At 38.7% G+C, this 22,655-nt stretch overlaps 1 protein-coding gene across 1 annotated transcript in view; it reads right to left on the bottom strand.

Moving 5' to 3' along the window:
- Window positions 1-5,078, bottom strand: part of LOC124607362 — a 76,007-nt gene extending 70,929 nt beyond the window's left edge. Inside the window, exons 1-2 of the mRNA XM_047139669.1 lie at window positions 3,383-5,078; window positions 2,002-3,293 (exon numbers count right to left, since the gene is read on the bottom strand). Of these exons, the coding sequence (XP_046995625.1) occupies window positions 2,002-3,293; window positions 3,383-4,738 (2,648 nt within the window). The 5' untranslated portion in view covers window positions 4,739-5,078. The remainder of the gene's footprint in view (window positions 1-2,001; window positions 3,294-3,382) is intronic.
- Window positions 5,079-22,655: the final 17,577 nt, after the last annotated feature.

Here is a 22,655-nt window from a genome sequence, read left to right as displayed (position 1 = left end):
GCAGCGTGGGCTTCCTACTAGCCAATAGCTTGCGAGCAGCCGAGGTGGACACTTTCTCTTTGACCCGAATTTCTTGGATACAGCGTTCTTCCTTATAGACAGGACAGTCGCGGGAGGATGCGGCATGGTCACCCTGACAGTTCACACAACGAGGAGACGGAGGTGGACAGTCACCCTCATGGGCATCCCTGCCACAAGTGACACATTTAGCCGCATTGGAACAAAACTGTCGAGTGTGATTGAAACGCTGACACTGGTAGCAGCGCATAGGTGTCGGGACATAGGGGCGAACAGAAATAACCTCGTAGCCCGCCTTGATGCGCGATGGCAGCTTAACACTATCAAAGGTCAAGAAAAGTGTCCGGGTCGGTACAAGGTCATTGTTGACCTTTTTCATGACCCTATGGACAGCCGTCACGCCCTGCTCAGCGAGGAAAGATTGAATCTCCTCGTCAGTCAATCCGTCGACGGATCTAGTATAGACCACACCACGAGACGAATTCAAAGTTCGGTGAGCCTCCACCCGAACAGGGAACGTGTACAGGAGTGTGGCCCGAAGCAGTTTTTGTGCCTGAAAGGCGCTCTCAGTTTCTAGTAATAAGGTACCGTTATGCAACCTGGTACAAGATTTGACAGATCCGGCTATGGCATCTACGCCCTTCTGGATAACAAAAGGGTTGACAGAGGAAAAATCCTTTCCATCCTCAGATCGAGAAACGACGAGGAACTGTGGGGCAGGCAGTAGTACTTTGGTCACTGGTGGCTGGTCAAGTTTCCGTTTTTGGGCAGAAGTCGAAAGAGATGGAGTGAAATCCATTGCGGAGGAATCCCCCATGATTGCCAGCGTCTCAGATGGCGCGCTCCTTCCTTGTGGGGACCCTCTCAGAGGGCACTCCCGCCTTAGGTGAATGTTTACACCTCAGGTCACACCTCCCGAGAAACAGACGGAGGGACCAATCGGCATGGTCAGAAGGTATCAGCTCAGGCAATCACCCCTCCCTGGGCCTGGCCTTTACCAGGGGGTACGTGCGTGCCTTACATGTCTACCCAGGGCGGGGAATTACGCGTTACCCCGTCACCGGCTACGCGTGCGAACGCGTGGGTCGGCCTTCAGGCACGCACAGGGAGGAAGGAAGAAGAGGAAAAAGAAGAGAGAGAGGGAGAGAGAGGACAGACTGTCTCAAACGCCGAGGCGGAGACCAGAGAAGGCAAGGAGAAGAAGGCAAGGAGAAGAAGGCAATGAGAAGGCAAGGAGAAGAAGGCAATGAGAAGGCAAGGAGAAGAAGGCAAGGGAAAGAGTAAGGAAGACAGTGAGGTGGAGAAGAGCAACGAAAGGAGCCAACCAAAGGAAGGAAGAAACGAGAAGTGAAAAAGCAAAATGACCGCAAATAGAGGTCGTGGAACCGTCCGTCTCCGGACGCAGGCGCAAACTACCCCCTTGAGGGGGAGGGACTCCTTTTAGTCGCCTCTTACGACAGGCAGGAATACCTCGGGCCTATTCTAATCCCCGGAGCCGCAAGGGGTTCATGGTGGTTTGCAGACTATAGATGTACACATGTGAGCATTTAGATTTATGGTATACCTGAAGAACAGGTGCAGGCAATAAAAGTGCATGAATTACAATGAAGGCTGGAAGTTTTGAAAGTACTACAGATAACACAAATTAAATTGAATTTTTTTTGTTTCAACTTCAATACCATTTAACCTTCTCTTTTTAAAATCTTTCAACTTCTATATTAAAATACCTTCAAGTTCTGAAATGTTTCAGTAGTAAGATTTCTCTTTTTTTAAGGATTTTTTTTACAATACTGTCAAAGTAACCAGATATATGAAATAACTAAATGCAAGTGATGCTCTTCAACAGTTTTGAGCACTTCTTAAAATATTACAGATCGTTTAGACAATGAAGCAATTTCAGGTTGCAGATAAAATCGTGGCATAGACTTACTAAAGGAAATTACACCTGTAACATTTCTTTTTTTAAGCAAATTCTTTGCTCACCTTTCCTTAAGAAGATTATTCTCCAGCTGCATCAGCTGAACATTGCTTCCCTTGTCGGGTTCTGTATTGGAATTTGATCCTTTTCCACACGACTGGTCCGAAGTACTTGAGGTTTCTGCAACACTTTTGTGTTTAACACACTCAGAATTCAAGAGACTGCCCGCATTAAATTTTCTCTGCTCCACAGAAATTTTACGCATAGGGCTAGAAACTTGTGTAGCTATGTTACCCATTTGTTTTTTGCTTTCTACCGTGCTTTTCCTGTTTCTATAATCTTGTAACTTTGCACGAACAGCAGCTTCCAACTGTCTTGCTTCAAGTACAGTTCTGTTAAGTGCACTTTTATCATCCTTACGCATTGGTTGATTTGCTTGAGAGGAAGTGCTCTCTAGCACATCCTTTGGCACTTTCTGCATCATTGGTTGTTGCTTAGCTGGAACTGCTGATGTGGATGCTGAGACACTGAAGATCTCAGGAGAAGATTTATCAGTCCCTTTCTGCACACCACTTAAAGTTTTAGCAGCACTACTTAAAAGTTCTTTGTTTCCACCATTGTGAGAATTTTTGCTTTCTATTAAATTCTTAGGTGACTTCAGGAGATTACCTGCAGAAGGTAATTCAACATTCTTATTTTTCAATGTAACTGAGCTATGTTGCATATCTAGAATTTTAGACTTGATGGAAAAGGTGCGCTCCATTTTTATGCTTTTAGGGCTATAGTTCATTGGAGGCTTTACAACTGGGGAAATGCTATTACTCCTGAGATCTGTCTGCTCTATTACAGGAAGACTAGTACCTGTTCTCAAATTAGCATTTTGTGCATTTACTTTTATTCCTGAAGCTTCTACAATTCTAGTGCCACTGTCACTAATTTTTACATTTAATGAAAAATTTCTAAATTTATCAGCAATATTACGGTTAGGTGAACCTATTCTAGTGATTTCATTTGACGCAGTTCCTGCAACAGCCTTGATATTAGTTACGCTTTGGCTTGTCTTCATTAATGTAGTATTCACCTGCTTTGAGACTGTACCTATTGTGCCATGACCTTGGGTTACCACAACTGGAGAAACCTTTGACATCATTACACTTTTGCCTCCAGGAGCAACATTCTTTCGTATTAATTTGTGAGTTGATTTCTTCACAGTCATAGTTTCCCCTTTTACTTCAGTACTGGAAAGCTGGAGTGAAGGCTTTGCAATAGTAGTTTGGAGTTGCCTTTGCTTCAAAGCTAACTGCTCCTTCAAACGTCTATATTCTTCTTGTCGTGATGACGGAAGAAATCTAACAGCCTGTGAATAAAAAACACAACAAAAAAGATTTAGTGTAATTTCAAGGAAAATAAATACTTTTTATCAAAGCCATTTTAAATTTTACTTACCAAAGGAGTTGCAGTCAATGGGCTGTCCCTTATGGTAACAGTCCTGCCTTTTCGTTGCAAACCTGGCACCAGAGAATTATCTGCCACTGTATGAATTTGTATCGGATTGTTTGCTGTTGCAACACATTTTACTTCTCCCATTCCACGTGCCTCTGCCTCTGATCTAGCCTGCTTCAGCAGTATGTCAAGACTCTCTTCAAATTCTTTAGCGGCAGGAACTACTTCAGTACCCAACGTACTACAAGCGAGTGGCCCCTCAACATGTAACAAGGCAGTGGGTTCTGAGTTTTGACTGTCTTCCTTGTAGCCAGAAACCGGAAATATTTCTGAGGACCGAGCAGAGTTCTGTAATTTACTGTTTGCATGTTCACTAATATGAACAACCCTATGTTCTCCACTGCTCACAGTTTGTTTGCCTCCATCATCTTCACCACTGTCTGTGTCCTCATCAAGGCGTATAACAAATCGTTCCACAGCTTTTCCTCCATCAAAAGGGATTATCTTTCTCTTGGTACTATTGTCCTTGCTTTCTGTCATTGCAACAGTTACTTGCAATGAACCATTATTTGTTTGAGATCTCCGAACTGGTTTTCTGTAACTTACAAGCTCTTTCTGCTTTTTAAATCTATCTGAAGATCCTTGTTCCTGTCTATGACTGAGAGAGCTATATTTTCTCCTAGTAAATGCCGGTTTCAGACTGCGCTTGAAGGCCCCTCTTGTCCTCAGCGTAGAATTATGTACAGACTTAGCCACACTCTTCTCACGCTTCACAGATGGTAACTTTTTTGGAATTACTATTGCACTTTGTCTCGAAACAGGCTTCTGTGACTGGCTTTCACTGCCAATTTCTTTTTGCTTTGCTGATCTAGACTTCTCGCATATACTTTCCAATAATTTAGTACGTAAAAGCTCTTCATTTTCATCTATACTGTCAACATGTCCCACCTCATCAAGCACTGTTAGGCAAATCTTCTCAGGATACTCTGGTTCTGGGGAGGAAGTGGGGCCTACTTCATCCAAAACTATCATGGATGATAAATCCATTGGATCACCTTCACTTGTGTTATCTGATCTGACATCATTTAATCCAGTCTCCTCATCATGGTCCGCATCTGGCTCGGTGTGCACATCCACCTCAGTCACTTCCATCGTACAAAAAGGACGTTTCTGGAAGTTTACACTATTTGCCATCTCATTGTTTCCACCGACATCTACGCCTTGCTCTGCAATGTGAGGAGAAACTGGACCATCCTTCTGAGGTTCATCACCTATTTTCTCACTGACTTCCAGAACCATTGTCACTGGAGTCAGTTTACCAGAATTTGCAGGTGAATGGCAGTTACTTTTGTCAGGCATGTCTGGGCCTTCAACAGAAACATTTTTCAGATTGATTTCACAATTGCTGCTTTCAAGATTGGATTCCCTTACACTCAAAGTACTCAAGTTCTCTTGATTCAAAACATTGTGTAAAACAGGATTACACTCACGTTTTTCTGAAGTGGAGACATCCACTGTTTCCCGTGAAGCATCTCTGACATAATCATCTTCCACCTGAAAATCTGTCAATACATCAGCACTCGAATTGGTTGATTCTTCACCTGGAGGTGGTGGCGGAGGAGGAACTGCAGTAGGTGGAGGAGGTGGTGGAGGTGGGGGTGGCAATGTTGGGGGTAGAGGAGGAACTGATGGTGGTGGTGGAGGGGGTGGAGGTGGGGGTGGTGGGGGTAAAGATAAAAGAGCACCTTCAGAGAAAGAAGTTGGGTATAAGGCAGCACCTCCAATGCTGTAATGCCCTTGTTCTGGGAATCTGTAGCCAGGGAACTGTTGTGACCATTGCAATTGATTCAAATGAACAGCTTGTTCATTTTGAAGCATTAGCATGTCTGGGGCATCTTCCAGTGTCACAGACTCACAAACTGCAGGGGCAGGGCATACTGCCAAGTATCCCGTTCCTGGTGCTGTTAAACAGCTTCCATTAGATACAGAAGCTTCTGTGACACTATTTTTGCAGGTGACAAGCATATTTCTTTCACTTTTTCCTTCATCATCACTGTTGGATACATCCATATCAACAAGGGCTGTAGTTTCATCTGGCTCCTGCACTTTCTTCATGGTGCTTAAATTGAAATCAGGAGGTGGGTCTGGTGGAAGAGGAGGCAAATCTGACAAAATTTGGTGAGACAATTCTGAATGTTTGTTTGGCAATGTTTCAGGATAAAGTTCTGGTGAATTTAATGGACTTAATAGATCTGGAGACTTACTGTTTGGTGAAGTAGTTTTTCTCTGTTTAATTCTCAAGCCATGCTGCTTTCTAGCCATATGTTTCTTTAAATAAGCAGATCTCAGTGCCTCTAACCTCAACTGCAGGACTTCATCTTCTTCTCTTTTCGATCTGTCTTCTACACAACGCTGATCCTTATTTTTGCTGGAATGCAATGCTTCTAATCTTAATAGTATCAGATCTTCATCTTCAGGTAACAGATCCTGTGAAGCATTTACTGCATCTGTTGTGTCATGCTGTTCACTTCTTTGCTGTTGCTGCTGTTCACTCTCTTCCTGTTCTGCATTTTCTTCCACATGCAAGTGTCGTTCATTCTGCACACTATCTTTTTCATGAGAGCTCCCCATCACTCCATCATTGTCATTGGCTTTTGAAACTACTTCAAGTGTAGTCACATCTTGGTGTAAGTTCTGGTTCCCCTCCACATATTTATTCTGTTGAGCAGCCATTTCTCCCTGCACACATTCAACCTGATGTGAACACACTTCCTCTTGCAAAGCTTCTTTCTGACACACATTCCCTTGCTCCGACAAGCCCTCTTCCTGATGACTACCCTCTTCCTCCACAAGTGTTTCCAATTGTAGCTGTCTCGCTTCCTGAACATTCCCTCCAGTATCTTCAGAATTCGTACAATCCTGGCTGTTCTCATGTGCAATGCTCCCTTGCATCGTTGAACTGTCACATAATGGCAACTCTTCACATCTTTCCTGACTGGATACAACTCTATTCAGTTCTTGGGTTTTATCAGCATCATTAATAGATACTTGTGCCTCTTGAACCTCATCATCACTGTCATCCAAAGTGATGACTTCAGGTACTTTCTTTTCTACCTCAATTATTTCAATTTCTGGTAATTCATAATTTGCCGAGGAACTTCCTTCACCAGTGCATTCCTGAGCATCAACATTCTCTTTAGATACTTTTTCAATTCCCTCTTCAGACTCTACACCTGGACTGTTGTCATTGGTGGATCCTCCTTCATGAGTACCGTCAATACTGTACTTGGCAGCCATCATTGCAAGTATTCGCTTCCTCAGTGCACTTTCCACACAAGATTCTTCTCCAAGGTTCCCACTTCCAGTGGAATTACATGTGTTAGTTTCTGATGTAGTCTGCAAATTGTTTGGCTTGTCTGACGTCACGTGCTTCTTCGAATGAGTTTTCTTGGATTTCTTGTCACCGTGTTCTTTACTTTTTTTACTATCAATAGTACTACTTTTTCGGCGCATATCTTCTTGATCTGATACAGGATCTGAAGTTGTCTGGCATTTCGAGTCAGCTAACTGATGTAGAGAGTGTCTATGCTTTTTCCGCGATGGCCATCTTCTTGCTACCTCAGTTCTTGCATGATGCCTGTTTTCCTTTTCTTGGGCATTACCTGGAAATTAGGAAAGATGCTCTTGCAAAAGGTACTACAACTAGTTCTTAAACAACAAAATGCCAAGACACACTTTTGACATGTACATACAAAAAGAATTAGCTAAGCAGAAAATAAATTAAAATCTCTTGATATACATGTTTTTAACAAGTAGAATTTCTATGTAAACATATGACATGAGTATTTTAGAGCAAGGAGAAGAAGATTAGCAGTCTGTCAAAAACATAATTAGAGAAAGCACAAGGTGTGTTTAGCCGAAACCAATCAAATGAATATCTGTGGACTCTGCCACTGTGTCATTTCTCACACCATGCAACCTAAAGTCGTCCAATAAAGGGTACAGACAGTAATATGTTTACTAGTGTTTCCAATACAAGTAGTTTACCAGCATTATCCACATACATAGAACTCTCAACAGATAACAGGCCAAATTCAGGATACAACTATTAAAAACAAGAATTATCATGTTCAATAAACGTACCAATGAAATATTTGGTTAATGTGTGAAACTATGGATATTTGGCTTTTTTAATCAAAACTGTGATACAATGACAAGCGAACTAAATGAAGGGATAGAAAATGGTCACAACCTACATGGAACTGATATTGCGAGTAGTAATGGATGAACTGGTTCATTATCATTAGCAGGATTATCAGAAAAATAATCTGCTATGATTATGGCCACTGAACATTCAGAAATTCCTATTACAACAGATGCAATTAAAAGGAAGCTTCTCGACATGGAAGTGCCTTTGGAGTGAGTAGTTTGGAACATAAACGAAAGTATTTTCACCGAAATGGGTCTTCTGCGTCATCATTTAGAAATAACACATTTTAAAAGTGCCTCAAACAGTGAGATTAATGACATTGTACAAAACAGAACCTCAGGTATCTTCATTGCAGGGATTTTATCCAGGTCTGTTGATAGAAGTGTATGGTATGTTGATTTGGACACTAGTGTGCATCCCACAGCAAATCAAAATTGGTTGAAGAATATAGTAAATGATGTTAGTGAGCATAAAATTGGGGCAGCGAATTAAAGAAATTCCAGTGCTGATTTAACAAAAGTTGTAGGAAAGACTTGCTATTATATCACAGTGAAAAATGAGGTTTGTTGTCCAACTGAAAGCAAATGTGTTGTCTGAGGAGGCTGACTGAACAAGGAAACTCAGTTGAATTTCTTAGTGATCATCTTAATATTTTTAACAAGAATCTAGAATCAGCTGCAACTGCAGGTTCTATTAATGGTGTTTATAAGCTGAACACTGAAAGAAGTAATTTGTTTGGAATGGTCCCTGCAACTTGTTGGCATATAAAACTGATCACTCAGTTGGAATCAAAGACTAGGTTATTTAAATGCACAGAACCTTACAAAAATGAAAGATGGTGTTGCTGCTGGAATGGTGTGTGAAGATGTTAACATCAGTATTAGTATGCAGAACTGTGTGGTATGTACTGAAGGCAAGCGAACGAAAGTGCCTTTTCCACACAAAGCAAAAAAAGCTCCACTAAGCTATGCATGCAAATCTCTGTGGACCAATGGAAGTTATGTCATTAGGCTGTGCAAATTATTTTCTCATTTTGAAGATGATTGCAGCTGAATGGGATTTGTGTGTTCCTTAAAGACAAAGGATGGCACTTGTGAAAACTTCAATGACTTCAGAAAGTGGTCGAAAGCCACCCGGAAAGGAAAATTAAAATAGTGAGGAGAGATAATGATGAAGCATTATGCCGTGTGAGTCTTTCCACTGTGTTGAAAAGTACCGGATTGTACATCAACAGACTAACAGTTATACACCAGAACAAAATGGTTCAGCAGAGAGGTTGAACAGAACTCTGGCAACAAAAGCAGAATGCATACTATTAATGGTCAAATTGATAAAATGTTTTGTTGTAGAGCCTGTTAATAGTGCAGTATATTTGTGCAAGAGGCCTGTAGATTCAAGATTAGGGAATAATATTTTATTCCTAGGGAATAATATTTTATTCCTTATGAACTGTGGACAGCAAAGGAACTAAACATTAGGCATCTCAGGATAACTGGAGGCAAGGTCATGTTGCAGAGAGCAAAATAAGAAAAAGGTAAAAAATTATCTTAGTGGGATACAGCAATACCAAAAAAGGCTATAGGATTTATGATCCTGAAGCAAGTAATGTAACGAGAAGCAGAGATGTGACGACTGGAAAACAGAAATGAAGAAAACTGAAATACAGAATCATGAAGGAATCACGAGTTCAGTGGGGTAAGATGAGGAAATGATGCTTCAGAAGAAAGTGAGTCAGAGGAAGAAACTGATCAAATACTTGTTCCACAAGAATATGGAGTGAAGAAGATTACAAGATCAAAAAGGCAGTTCAAATGAAACAAGAGATATATTATGAGATTTATTTTTGTGCTATCTTAGCCAGTTGATACCACAAAGGGGGCAATCACTCCACGAATACAGGTTGCCACTAAGAGATTCCACTGTTCCTGTCAGCAACTAGTGACATCGGCTGTTGCCACCCAACCACTGGCCACACGAGTGCTACACCCCCCGAGCTAGGCACTGCAGATCACCTGGATAAGAGGCCACCCGATTGCAGCTCTAGTCAGTTCTTGGCCAGTTGTCGAGTAGCTCCAGTTGTAGTGCAGTTGCAACTTCTTCTATGAAAGCGGCACATTTTTTTGATTTCTGCCTCAGAACCCAATCACCATCCTGCCAGGGCAAGACTATTTTTGGCGACAAGATTATGTAATCAAAGAGTAAATGATGTTCTGAGCTACTTGGGTTACAAACAGTATAGACTAGAGCCTTGCTTGTTTTTGAAACATAGAATAAAGGTTTCTTTACTATCATAGCTTTTTATGTTACTGATTCTTTTACTTTATCAACTGACATGTAAGACTGAATTCTTGAAACATAAGTTTGGGATCCAGAGTAAAGAATTTAAGAATAGCTAAAAACTGTTTAGAGATGGAAATAAAATATGACAAGATTAATGAAATGTTGTCTTTAAGTCATGAGAAGAACAATGAGCAGCTGGAAAGACTCAATATGACAGATCGTAAAACTGTAGAAGCTCCTACTGAAACTATATCAGATTTTCTAATGAAAAGAAAATAATGTTGATAATGTTCCTTATCAAGCCATAACAGGTAGTTTAATGTAGGCCTATGTGTCTACTTATAAGACCAGATATTTCTTTCAGTGTGAGCTATTTTAGTCAGTTTCTAATTCATAACTTTAACAAGCATTGGCAATGTGCTAAGAGAATTCTGAGATATTTGAAGAAGACTGAGGATTACTGTCTGTAGTTTACAAACCGAGATTTAGTACTAGTGGTTTTGCATATGCAGTTTAAGCAATTGTTCCTTGGACAGAAAAACATATACTGGTTTTATTTTTAAGTTGCATGGTTCTGTAGTTTCATGGCAAAGTGCTAAGCAGAAGACTGTTGCTCTTTCTAGCAAAGGTGCTGAGTACCTGGTTTTTTCTGATACTTGTCGTGATGTCATTTATTTAAGAAATTTATTACATTAACTGATAGGCTATGGCAAGTGACAATTTATTTCGTGATAATCAGACTCCATTAAACTTATCTCGGGAACTTCAAATCATAAAATATTGAAGCATATTGATATTAGACATCACTAATTAAAGGAAGTTCAGTCTAACAAAGTTGTAAGGACAGTGTACTTACAAAGAAGTGATATGCCACCAGACATAATGACAAAAGGATTAAGAAAAAAAATTATGAATTTAAGAACTGTATCAGTCATGCTGTTTTTAAGAAAATCATTTTAATATCTTGAAGTTGGGGTGTTGAGTTTAGTATAAAGCACTCAAACGAAAATGTGGAATGTTGTGAGCCACAATCTTTGCCTGTCTTTGCTCACTCACAGGATGTGCCTACTTCACTGTCTACTTGCCAGTGTGTATCTACTATTGTGTCAAGTCCTGCCGTGTACCACCTGATGTTTAATAAAGTGTACAGTAGTATGTTTACCGGTGATCTCAATACAAGTAGTTTGCCATCAGTATCCATGTGTAGAACTCAACAATCTGGCTATATATGAGGAAGGAACTATTCTGTCATCCACCTAAGCGAATGCAAGTGCCTTAGTCACACCACTACTTCATTCAGTTCTTTAAGAGATAATACAGAAGGAAATTACTGCAGTGAAACGACTTTTAAGGCTGTGATCAGATAACATGTTGGCTGTCAATTTTGCCTGCGGTTTGTAATCAATTAATGCAGTCAAGTACGTTAAATTTTTCCCCATTCAAATCACTTCCCAGGTAGATTTAAATATTCTCTGCTAACACAAGGAGGAGAAAGTAGATTAGTTGACAGGTAATGGCAAAAATTATTACATGTTCTATACAAACAGTAAATTAAATGCATAACAAGGCTCTGTTGCCAGAATGAAATTCTCACTCTGCAGTGGAGTGTTCATTGATGAAACTTCCTGCCACATTAAAACTGTTTGCCAAACAAAGAAACTCGAGACATTTGTCTTTTTCTGGGAAGTCTTCCACCAACTGAACTAACCGAGCACAACTCACGGCTTGGCTTTACAAGCTTTAGTTCTGCCAATACCCCATCTCCCACCTTCCAAATTACCTGGCACAGGTAAACCTGGGAGGACAGGTTGTGAGTCGTCCTTGGGTAGCTGAGTTTTAAGTCGCCCTTGGGCAATTCAGTTGGTAGAGTACTGGCCCTCAAATGGCAAAGGTACTAAGTTCAAGTCTTGATGAAGCACCCAATTTTAATCTGCCAGAAAGGTTTCATGTTCCATCAATTTCAATAAAAAAAAATTATAACCTAAGAATCTCATAGTGCAGCTTCAAATGAAACTGACCAATTTCCCTTCTTGGGTGAAAAACAGACACAAGATACAAATAAAAAATTCCAGCTAATGGGTCCTTGTGACTTGATTGTCTAGATCATGGATTGTTGATACACAAGACACAGGACGCAGGGCAAAACCATGCGGTTGGTCTAATTCTTATTTATTTAGTAAGACTTAGTCATTTTACAACATAATAGGCAATAAATTTAAGGTATGACTGCCACACCAAAACGTTTGTGGAGGGGGAAGGGGGCTGGTAAAAGGAGAAAATTTCTTGGGGGTATTGTACCAGTATAAATCATACACTGAACTGCAGTAATAAAGTATACTGCTTCTGCTGTGTATCAAGCAACACAGGTACAACCATTTGGCTTGTGTCTGTCAGCTCCGAGCAGCTGCCTCCAGCTGGTACTCACAAACACAGACATCTTTCTGCTTCCACACCACTTTCTTCTTCTTGCAACTCATCGTGACATACTTATGCCTATTTTTCTCCTATGATAACTACAGAACCAAACTGGTTATCAATTTCAAAATTTAACTGTGCATTACAAAGGACTGGACAGCATGGCAGTAAAACTGTTACACAATAGCTGCAACACACATTGAATAAACTGCCTGCAAGTTTTATACCACTGTCATATTGTGTAAATTTTGGTGAAGTTCACAGCAGTCTACCTGGCATGTTTTGGAAAGGATCCATGATGGGGACAACTTTGTTATGTCTTTTTACTGTGAAATACTATTAATGTACTAGTTTCATGAACTAACATTAAAAGTATAGCATATTATGTGTTTTCTTAGCTTGTGATTCATGTGAAACATTATTGTACTGATGAAAACTAGTATAAATGTGTTGCTACTGTCCATGGTGGCTAGTGCACTGCTGGGTTCTTTTAAAGTGAGAAAACCAGCAGCCCCAACAGCATAGGGGTCATGTACAACAGTCCAACAGCAGTGACAGGTGGGTTTATTTGCCACAGGTTCCCTTACCTGATAGGGACTTCTTTACACAGGATCCCATACTTGATGAGACATTTCTTTCACTGTTAGAGGCCAAAGTTAGGCGAGGCCTCTTTTAGGATCCTAAGCTTATGTTTCCTTCAATGTACTTGAATTTTTACACACATTTCATTAATTTGCCATAGAATGTCGTGAGGAGAACTACATACACCACTGGCCATTAACATCAATGTGGACGTTGGAATAACTGCAATATGTGCTGATTCAGAACCCAGTACTTCTCACTCCTTGACCGCCAGCAATATTAAAGCATTTTTCTGCTTAGTGGATGTCTCAGAGTTTCCAATTCACCACTCCTTTACACAAATGTGTGTAGCATATTGTCCTGGCTGGAGATCCAATGTTAATAAATCTCTTTCACTATTCTCACCAATTATGGCCAGAAAAGATAAATTATCACTTGAAATGCTGCTGACCTGAATTATTGTTTCATCAACTGGAGGGGGGAAAAAAATCCACTTCCCCCACATTACACGCATTTTACTTCATTCAAATTCTTTGGTGCTGATGAAAGCAAATTTAATGCCGTTAATGCTCTCAGCACCACCTGCAAACAAAAAGGACCTCCAGCCAGGACAATACGCTGCAGGCATTTATAAAAAAGAAGGATGGACTGGAAATGTCTGAGACTTCTGTTGAACAGAAGGATGCTTTAATAAGGGTGAAGCACGCACATGGGCAAGCAAATTCATTTTATTGGCCATCAAAGAGTGACAAGTACTGGGTTCCAGAACAGCACATTATCATAGTTATTCCAGCACCCTCAGTCATACTGCTTTCCTCATAATTTTCTACATTAAATTAATGAAACCTGTAGAATAAATCAAGTAGCTTGAGGGAGACAAACAGATTATTCTAAGACAGACCTCTTCTAGCTTTAGCCTCAGAAAAAAAAACCTTATCAGGACTGGGAACCTGTGGTAAAGAAACCCACCTGTGGCTGCTGGATCATCCCATTTTACACCACATCGGAACATTTTGCTGCTCGACCATCACAGATATTGAAGTTTTATGTGAACCTTCAGGCATGTCCCCAATGAACATTGGAAAAGTTTTAACATTTGTTGAAGAAATGCTTGCCGAGATGCGATTTTGTGCAGAACAAGCATGAATTTCTCTCAACTTTGAGCTGTTCTATCTCTGACAAAATTTTATTGACAGACGTGAAACTTGCCCATCTTGTACAACTTAAAGCGTCCTCTTAAGAATAATAATAAAAAGAATTTTACTAATCCCATTTAGACACTACTTAAGACAAAATTGCCCGAAAAAATTTCGAAGTTTGGTTTCTTACATCTCGGGGACTACAGGTATGACGAACGTGAAACTTTGCATGTAGTAGCCTAACAACACAAGGTTCTAAAACATGTTTCATTTATGTACCACTTTCCAATGCTGAAAAAATTATGCACAAAATTGAAGATTTTGCAGAAATGTTAAAAATGCAGTGTTTTCGGCCTGTTTTTGCAGACAACTTGAGCTACAAAATTCTCCAAACAGGGCTCAACACAAATACCATGACTTTAAAACCATAAAAAAGTTCGATTATCCAAGGCGGGCTACATAATTTGAGTCAAAGTTGGTCGCGAAACCGCGGTATGGAAAAAATTAAATTTCAGGTTTTTTTATATTGGAGTAAATTGCATGCTGAAGTTGAACCTTAGCACGCAATAGGTCGGTAGCACAAGGACGTGGAATACTAAATTTCATTCAATTATTATCCAATGCTCTAAAAATGCATCGAAAAGAAGATTTTTGTGAAAAAATGAAAATAGGATGTATTCGACGCTTCTTTTACAAATGCCGTTTTCCCTTAGAAGTGTCAAAAGCAGTCTCATTCGAAACAACGCGTTTTAAGTGGCCCAAGGTCAATGGGTTTAATTTCCAACATATGCTAACAATGTTGTATAAATTGTCGCAAATCGTGCAGCAAATAATGAAAAGAAGTACATAAATGATACTTTATATTGGAAAACCTTGTATTTTAAGTTGTTGTTGTCGTCCAAAGGTCCATATATTTTCATGCCCGTAATCAACGAGATATAAGAAGACAAAGTTAAGATATTTGCTGCGTGATTTTTCCGGCTACTTTGCGACAATTTATACAACATTGTTGGCGTATGATGGAAATTAAACCCACTGTCCTTGGGCCACTTAAATTACATTGTTCTGAAAGAGACTGGCTTTTAATAGAAAACAGTGTTTTCATTTTTTCACAAAAATCATCTTTTCGACGAATTTGTAGACAATTGGAAACCAGCAGTTGAATGAAATTTTGTATTGCACACCCTTGCGCTACAGACCTATTGCGTGTTACAGTTCACGTTCAAGGTGCACTTACGCAATTTTATAGAACTTCGTTTCATGCAAAATTTGGTCGAAGACACAGCATTTTTAACATATTTACTTCAATTTTGCGCTTATTCAGTATCGCAAAGTGTTAAACAAATGAAATGTTATGTTCTAGAACTTTGTGTTGGTAGGTTACTACACGTAAAGTTTCATTTTCGTCATGCCTGTAGTCCCTCCCACATACGATTGATTGATTGATCCATCTTTAAGCATTTTTCATGAAACTGATGTCATTTTACATACATTATATAATTACAAAATAAGTCATACATTTTTAACATTCTGAATGAGTAAATATGTTTTATACTGCACATGTTTAGTAGTCATTAAACATAAATGCGTTGTGCAGAATGACAAAAGGAGATACTGTATGTGTAATACAATACACATGCTAAAACAAAACATTAACAAATATAAATGAGACAGGCTTAATACATGTTAACCACTGGGGAAAATGCATTATGTAAATAAAGCACAACAGCATGGTACAATAACATTTTTAGAAGAACTTATGTAATAGGGTGGTCATGTCATACAGCAGTTAACTATTGAGTAAAAATACATTATGTAAATAAAGCACAACCGCATGATACAATAACATTTTCAGAAGTGCTCATGTAATATGGTGGTCATGTCATACAGCAGTTTTAATAGATTAGACCATTTTTATTACATACTTTAAATTCTTCTATTGTATAGAATGCTTTTTGTCCAAGCCACCTTTTTGTAATATTTTTGAAGACATTCAGTGATACACTGTGTGCAGTAGGTGGTAACATGTTAAATAATTGTATCCCAGTGTATGTGTAACTGTTTTGGTTTTTTTTAAGCCTAGTAACTGGGATGTCCATCATCTGCCTTTGGCGTGTGTAATGACTATGTACAGATTCGCGCAGTTTATAGCTTTCTTGGTTTTCCTTTATGTGCACCAAGCAACAGAGAATAAACAGTGATGTAAGTGTCAGTATTTTTAACTCTTTGAAATAGTCTCTACATGATACATGGTTTCTCACTCCAGCAATACACCTAATGGCCTTTTTCTGCCAAAGAAAAATTCTTTTTGCCCCAGAGGTGTTGCTCCATAACAGTACTGCATACATGAGGTGGCTATGAAAAAAGGCATAATTGGCATTTAGCAGTAGCTTGTCCATCACACAAGTCCTGAGCTTAGTTAGCAGATAGGTGACTCGGGATAACTTTTTGCATACATAATTGGTGTTAGTTTCCCAGGTTAATTTTGGGTCCAGATGAATGCCAAGAAGCTTAACTGAGGAACTACAGTTGTCATTGTTACATAGGCTGAATAGAATGTTTACAGTTTTAGAGTGGTTAATTTGTAATTCATTTGCTCCGAACCATACACTGGATATTCTGAGTTGTTCTGCACTTTTGCGCTTGAGTATGTCCAAGGCCCTATCGACTGTAAGAAAGGTGGTGTCGTCTGCATGTAGTATGGACTTACAAGGCATCATATTGGACAAATCATTTACATAAATTATGAAAAGCAAGGGTCCAAGCACAGACCCTTGTGGCACACCTCGTGTTACACCCAGTGTGTTTGATTTTTTCTGTTAAAATTTACTATTTGTTTTCTATCACTCAGATAAGACGTAATCAGAGATAGTACTTTGCCTTCAAAACCATACAAGCAGAGCTTATTTAATAGAATTCTGTGGTTGACAGAATCGAAAGCTTTACTTAGATCTACAAGTGTGGCATTTACAGAAAGTTTGGATTCAAATGCAGACAAAGTGAAAGAAATAATATTTTCCACTGCCTTCACAGTTGATAACATAGGTCTGAATCCAAATTGAGAATCATTAAGGAGGTTGTTGGCCGATAGATGCTTATGGATTTGGAGTTGCATGCAATGCTCTATTACTTTTGATAGAATGGGTATAAGAGAAATTGGTCGATAATTACTTGGACATGACTTGTCTCCTTTTTTGTGTAGTGGTGTGACCACTGTCATTTTTAAACATGTTGGGAAACAACCACTAGTAAACATCCAATTTACAACTACACAGAGTGGAGATGCTATTATATCTCCTATTATTTTAATTACAAAATTAGAAAGACCATAAATGTTTTCTGTTCTTGAACTTCTTAATTTTGCAATTGATCTCATGATATCACTTAACTGGACCTCTTTCCATTTACATGTAGGAGAAATGTGTTACAAATGTTGTAGGAAAGATACAGCTTCCTTTAGGTCCTGTTGACGTTTATTGTTTGTCTCAGCTGCAGCAGACGAACTTACGTCACAAGCATTAACGAAATAGGCATCGAATTCATCTGGTGTGATATTCACATCACAGTCATCACTTTTACAATTCTTATTTCTCCCCAGTTCCGTCTTTACAACATTTCATGCAGCTTTACATTTGTTGCCAGAATTATTAATGTAATTGTCATTTGCCTCACACTTTGCTAACCTGATTTCTGATCTGTATTTACTCTTTAACTTAATATAACTAGCTTTGTCTGCACCATGATTTTTATATTTTTCATAATAAATCATAACCAATGCTCTAAGCCTCTGCAGAGCGGGTGTGAACCACTTGGGTGTATAGTCATGTTTTCTGGTTGTTGCCGTATTTCTTTTCAGAACTTTAGGACAACAGGTCTTAAAAATGTCTGCGAGTATATTGATAAAAACTGTAAATGTATCCTCGACACTTTCACTATCAAGTAGGATGTCATTCCATCTAACCATCTGCAACTGTGCCCTGTAGTTGTCAATATTTTGATCTTACAGTAGCCTGATATGCTTTGCTTTGGGACAGTTAGATATAGGTTTATTGATTTTTAATTTTAACCATATTCCCTCATGGTCTGAAAGAAAATAAGTACTGAACAACCCTAGCTCATACAGATATTTTTCAACACTGGTGATAACATTATCAAGACAGGATAACTGCCTTGTTGGATTGTTATTAATGCAATATAGATCATGTGATCTTAACATATTCTGTAGATAAAGCTGCTTTGATGTCTTTAGCCGTATAGCAATGTTTATGTCTCCAAATATTAATATTCTATATTTGCTTAACTTTTCAAAGTGTAAAATTATTTTTTCTAAGACCTGCGTAAATAATTCACTGTCACTATCTGGAGCATGGTATACTGACACTATTATGAGTTTTAGTATCGGAAGTAGCATTGCAGCAGCTTCAAGCACATTCTCTATACAGTATTCAGCAATGTTGAAGACACTATATTGCAAATCAACCACTGAAATTTTATCGGATGCCAATTATTTCGGGTGATTTTGCTAAAATTTTCTGGCATTACTGTCCAAACACTTCCTGAGAGCTCGAAGTCGCCAGAAATTCACGCTCACTCTCTGCAAAGTTTCACCTGGTAATAAATAAGTGACTATATCTCACCCAGTGTTGCTTCGACAAAAGTTAAGCTCCACCAATGTTCACTAAAGACATACGCAAATGTTCACCTAAAACTTCAATGAAATCTTTTGTGGCCGAGCTGGGCGTCCCTAGTGAGTAGACAGGGAAATGACCCTACTGTTTTACAGCTATTGGGCTTGACCCCTATGCCGGTGGGGACGCTGTTTTTTTTCCCCTTTAAAGAATCCAGCTGTGGACAAGCCACGATGTAGAACAGAAACGCATTTATATTATTTTTACATCTATACAATAATGCTTCACATAAACTGCAAGATATGGAAACAAAATATGCTGTACTTTAAACAGGAATGAAATTAGTACATCAATAGTATCGCACACTGCACAGAAAAAAAGAAACCATAGTCCTCTAGAACATGAATCCTTTCCAAAAATGTCATGCGGACTACTGTGAACTTCACCAAAATTTAAACAATGTGACTGTTCTGTAGTTATTATGGCAGAAAAACAGGTGAAGTATGTCACAAGTTGTGAGACACCCCCCCCCCACACTTTTTAGTTCTTCTTCCTTGTCATCAGCGCTTTTGATATTACCTTCACCAGAGAGTACTAAACAATTGTAGAATGTACCAAAATATGTTGGGTTTAATTTGAGTTCCAGCAGAATATGGGCATATTTTCAATGTACCTCCTGTTTTTTATTTCAGCTTTATATGCTCACATTGCAAAACCAAATCCAATTATTTAGATGGTTTAGAACATGTTATTTCTAATGAAAACAGTCTAAAAGACCCAGAAGAAGACTTTCTTTAAAGTGGACTAGAAATACCTATTTTTTGCATGCTTACAAAAATCATCAATTTTTCCCTCAATCTTTCGGAAAATAGGAGAATGAAATTTTATATTTTAAGACCTTGTCCTTACAGGCAAAGTTTCAGACAAATCCTGCAATTATTTGCATAAAGATAAAAGGTAAACTTAATTTTTTTCCAAGCATCTACCTATTTTTTTGGCAGACTTTGCTTCAGATTATCTATATGAAAATTGCTCAAGAAATATTTCTTTATTATTTCACACAAGAGTGCAAAAAGTTGCACAAGAGGCCTAGTTTTGTGTCTTATGAAAATACTGCCAGAAGCATGTCTCAAAGTTGACAGAAACTCAGAGGTGCACTTTCGATAGCTGCACTATAGGGTAAAACAAATGACTGCCTCTGCAAGTATTGTACTGGCAACAGTAAAACTGTACCTACATCCATGGGGAACACAAAATTTTTAACAAAATCTATGATGGTCATGCGGGAACCTCTAGACGACTTGGTGTGACACTTCATGTTCTGGCATCATCCACAATATGTCTATATGATAAAGTATTTTCTTTGCAAATTTTCATTTCTTGATATGGTGTAATACCTTAACAGGTATGAAGTACACGTTTCCCAATACCATAACCATAAATGTTAAAACTATCAAATCTTTACATGCATCCATGGGCAATTTACATTTTTCATGTTCTTTGTTGTGGCAAAATTTCGAATGTATTATTCTGATTGTGTAGGAGAAAGAAAGGATACCGCAAATGCCACAATGACAGATGTGGCACATTCATCATTTTCAAACAGTGAATCTTATTGTGAAACGCTAAAACAGAGAATGTGCTACATTAATCTACTGAATGTCATCGGATCATAGTATGTGCTATATACAATAATTAGAATACCCAACAAATATAAGAATTATGTATACCATCAACCATTTGACATCCTCTGCCAGATACGAGATTCCTCTACACTTCTCCATCCATTTCAATTTTGTGTTACCTGAATTCATTTTACTCATACACTTTTTAATGATATCCATCTGTCTTCCACTTGATTACCATTTCAGTCTTTCTTATACCTTGAAAACCAACAAAGAACCTCCATGAACCACATGGCTGGCTACATGGCACAAACACTTAAACTTTGTTTTTACTTCTTGAACTATAGTTGTTTGCATGGTTCATTATTTGGTTTGGCTTCTAACCTAATGACAAATCAGTTTTCGAATGGTTTTCACACTAAATGCTTATGTCACATTGCTCCAAGAGAAAACTCATAATACATGCAGATGGTAAGCTTTGAGGAGGAGGAGGAGGAGGAGGAGGAGAAGGAGAAGAAGAGGATCAATGGAGAATCGTACACTGTATCCTTTTTGCTAGCTGCTACGTCCAGATAAAGACATACCAACTGAAGCAACACCAACAATATTATACATCATATTTGACAGATGCCAAATAAGGAGGAAGGGGATTTCTAGTCCCTCATAGTAGAATGGCAAAAAGATGTGCTAGCCATGACATTTTTTCCTTTCAAACTTAATGTGGAAGAAGCTATTGTGAGAGATGATCTTTCAAAATAGTATGATTGTATTCCCTGAAAACGTTCACTTGTTAAAAATAGGAAACTGGTCCCAGTCAATTAACATTGAAAATAATATATGTTTATGGAGAACAGTTTTTGTAAACTGTTCTCAAAAGTGAGTGTTACTCTCCAAAACTTGCTATCAACAGAATTCCACAGGGATTTAAGATGATTAGTGATATTTTCAAGCCCCAAGTTCAAGGCTTTTCTCTAAGTGAACTTCATTCAGGATAACCTAATAATAAACATGCAAAACAAGAGGACATACAGAAAACTGTTGCAGGAATAAAAGAGAACCCAAAATGGAAAGACCATACAGAACTCAAACAATAAAAGCAGAGCATTTGGAATATAGCACAAGAAGAAACTGTTAACTCAAAATCAAAGCAGATGAACATAAAAATTAGAAATAAAGGTAGTTTAATAGATAATTATAAAGGCCTGGCAAACTTTATAAACAACTGCTTTAGTAATATAGCAACAAATCTGCAAGAAAAGCATCCTAAAACACAACACACAATGGCAAAGAACTATGTATCTCTCACAATGCTACTGCTACCCACCAATGAAGAGGAAATCAATAGCATTGTACATAAATTCAATAGTAAATCATCCACAGGTTTAGATGAAGTTCCAATGTGTGTACTAAAAGACTGCATTAGCAGCATAAAAGAACCCTTAGCAGACATTATAAATGAGTCGATCTCATCAGATTGCTTCCCTAATTATCTAAAGCATGCAAAAATTCTTCCCATACACAAAAAATGTGATACAGAAAATATAGAGAATTACAGACCAGTTTCACTGCTATCTTTCTTTTTCAAAAATAATGGAAACTATTATGAAAAACAGACTTATGGAATACTTAAATAAATACCAACTCCTATGCAAAGAACAGTTCGGTTTCAGGACTGGAAAGGGAACAGAAGCAGCTATAGAACAATTTACAAGAGTTGTTCTAGAAGCCCTAGATAAAGGAGGACAAGTAACAGGCATTTTCCTAGATCTCAGTAAAGCATTTGATACAGTTGAGCATGAAATACTACTAGGTAAACTTGAAGCACTAGGAATCAGGGGAGTTGTAAATAAATGGTTTACATCTTACCTTGCAGACAGAGTGCAGAGGGTGGAGATTTCTCAAATTTCAAGTAGCTCAAATTATTTGGTGAAACATCTTTCAGATGAAGAATATTTGAAAATTGGAGTACCTCAAGGGAGTGTGTTAGGCCAAGTACTATTTCTCATTTATGTTAATGACTTCCCAAAGCGGGTAACACAAGGTGAAACAGTGTTATTTGCTGACGACAGCAATATAATAATTACAGACAGGACACCAGAAATGTTAAATGTAAAAGCTGAAAAGGCACTTACGGCAGTTCACAACTGGTCAAATAACAAGAAAGTAACAAAATAAATCTTGGGTGAACAGCCCGGTATGAGTGGGCATAGGACAATATTTCAGCAATCGACCACGTTGCCATCATCAGGTGCGCCGATGTATTGACCGGCGGTGTGCCGGCGCCATGTATATATAGGACAATCCCCCTCCCGCTCCTCTCTCAGGCAACTCCAATGAACCGGTGCGGTCCGCGCCCCACGCGTGGTCCAGGTACATGGCCCCGGCCCACCGCCGGTC

The sequence above is a fragment of the Schistocerca americana genome, chromosome 3 (genome assembly GCF_021461395.2).
Source record: "Schistocerca americana isolate TAMUIC-IGC-003095 chromosome 3, iqSchAmer2.1, whole genome shotgun sequence".
NCBI classification, from domain to species: Eukaryota; Metazoa; Arthropoda; class Insecta; order Orthoptera; family Acrididae; genus Schistocerca; species Schistocerca americana.
Note: the sequence above shows the minus strand (reverse complement) of the source record. Positions and strands in the feature narration are given on the sequence as shown.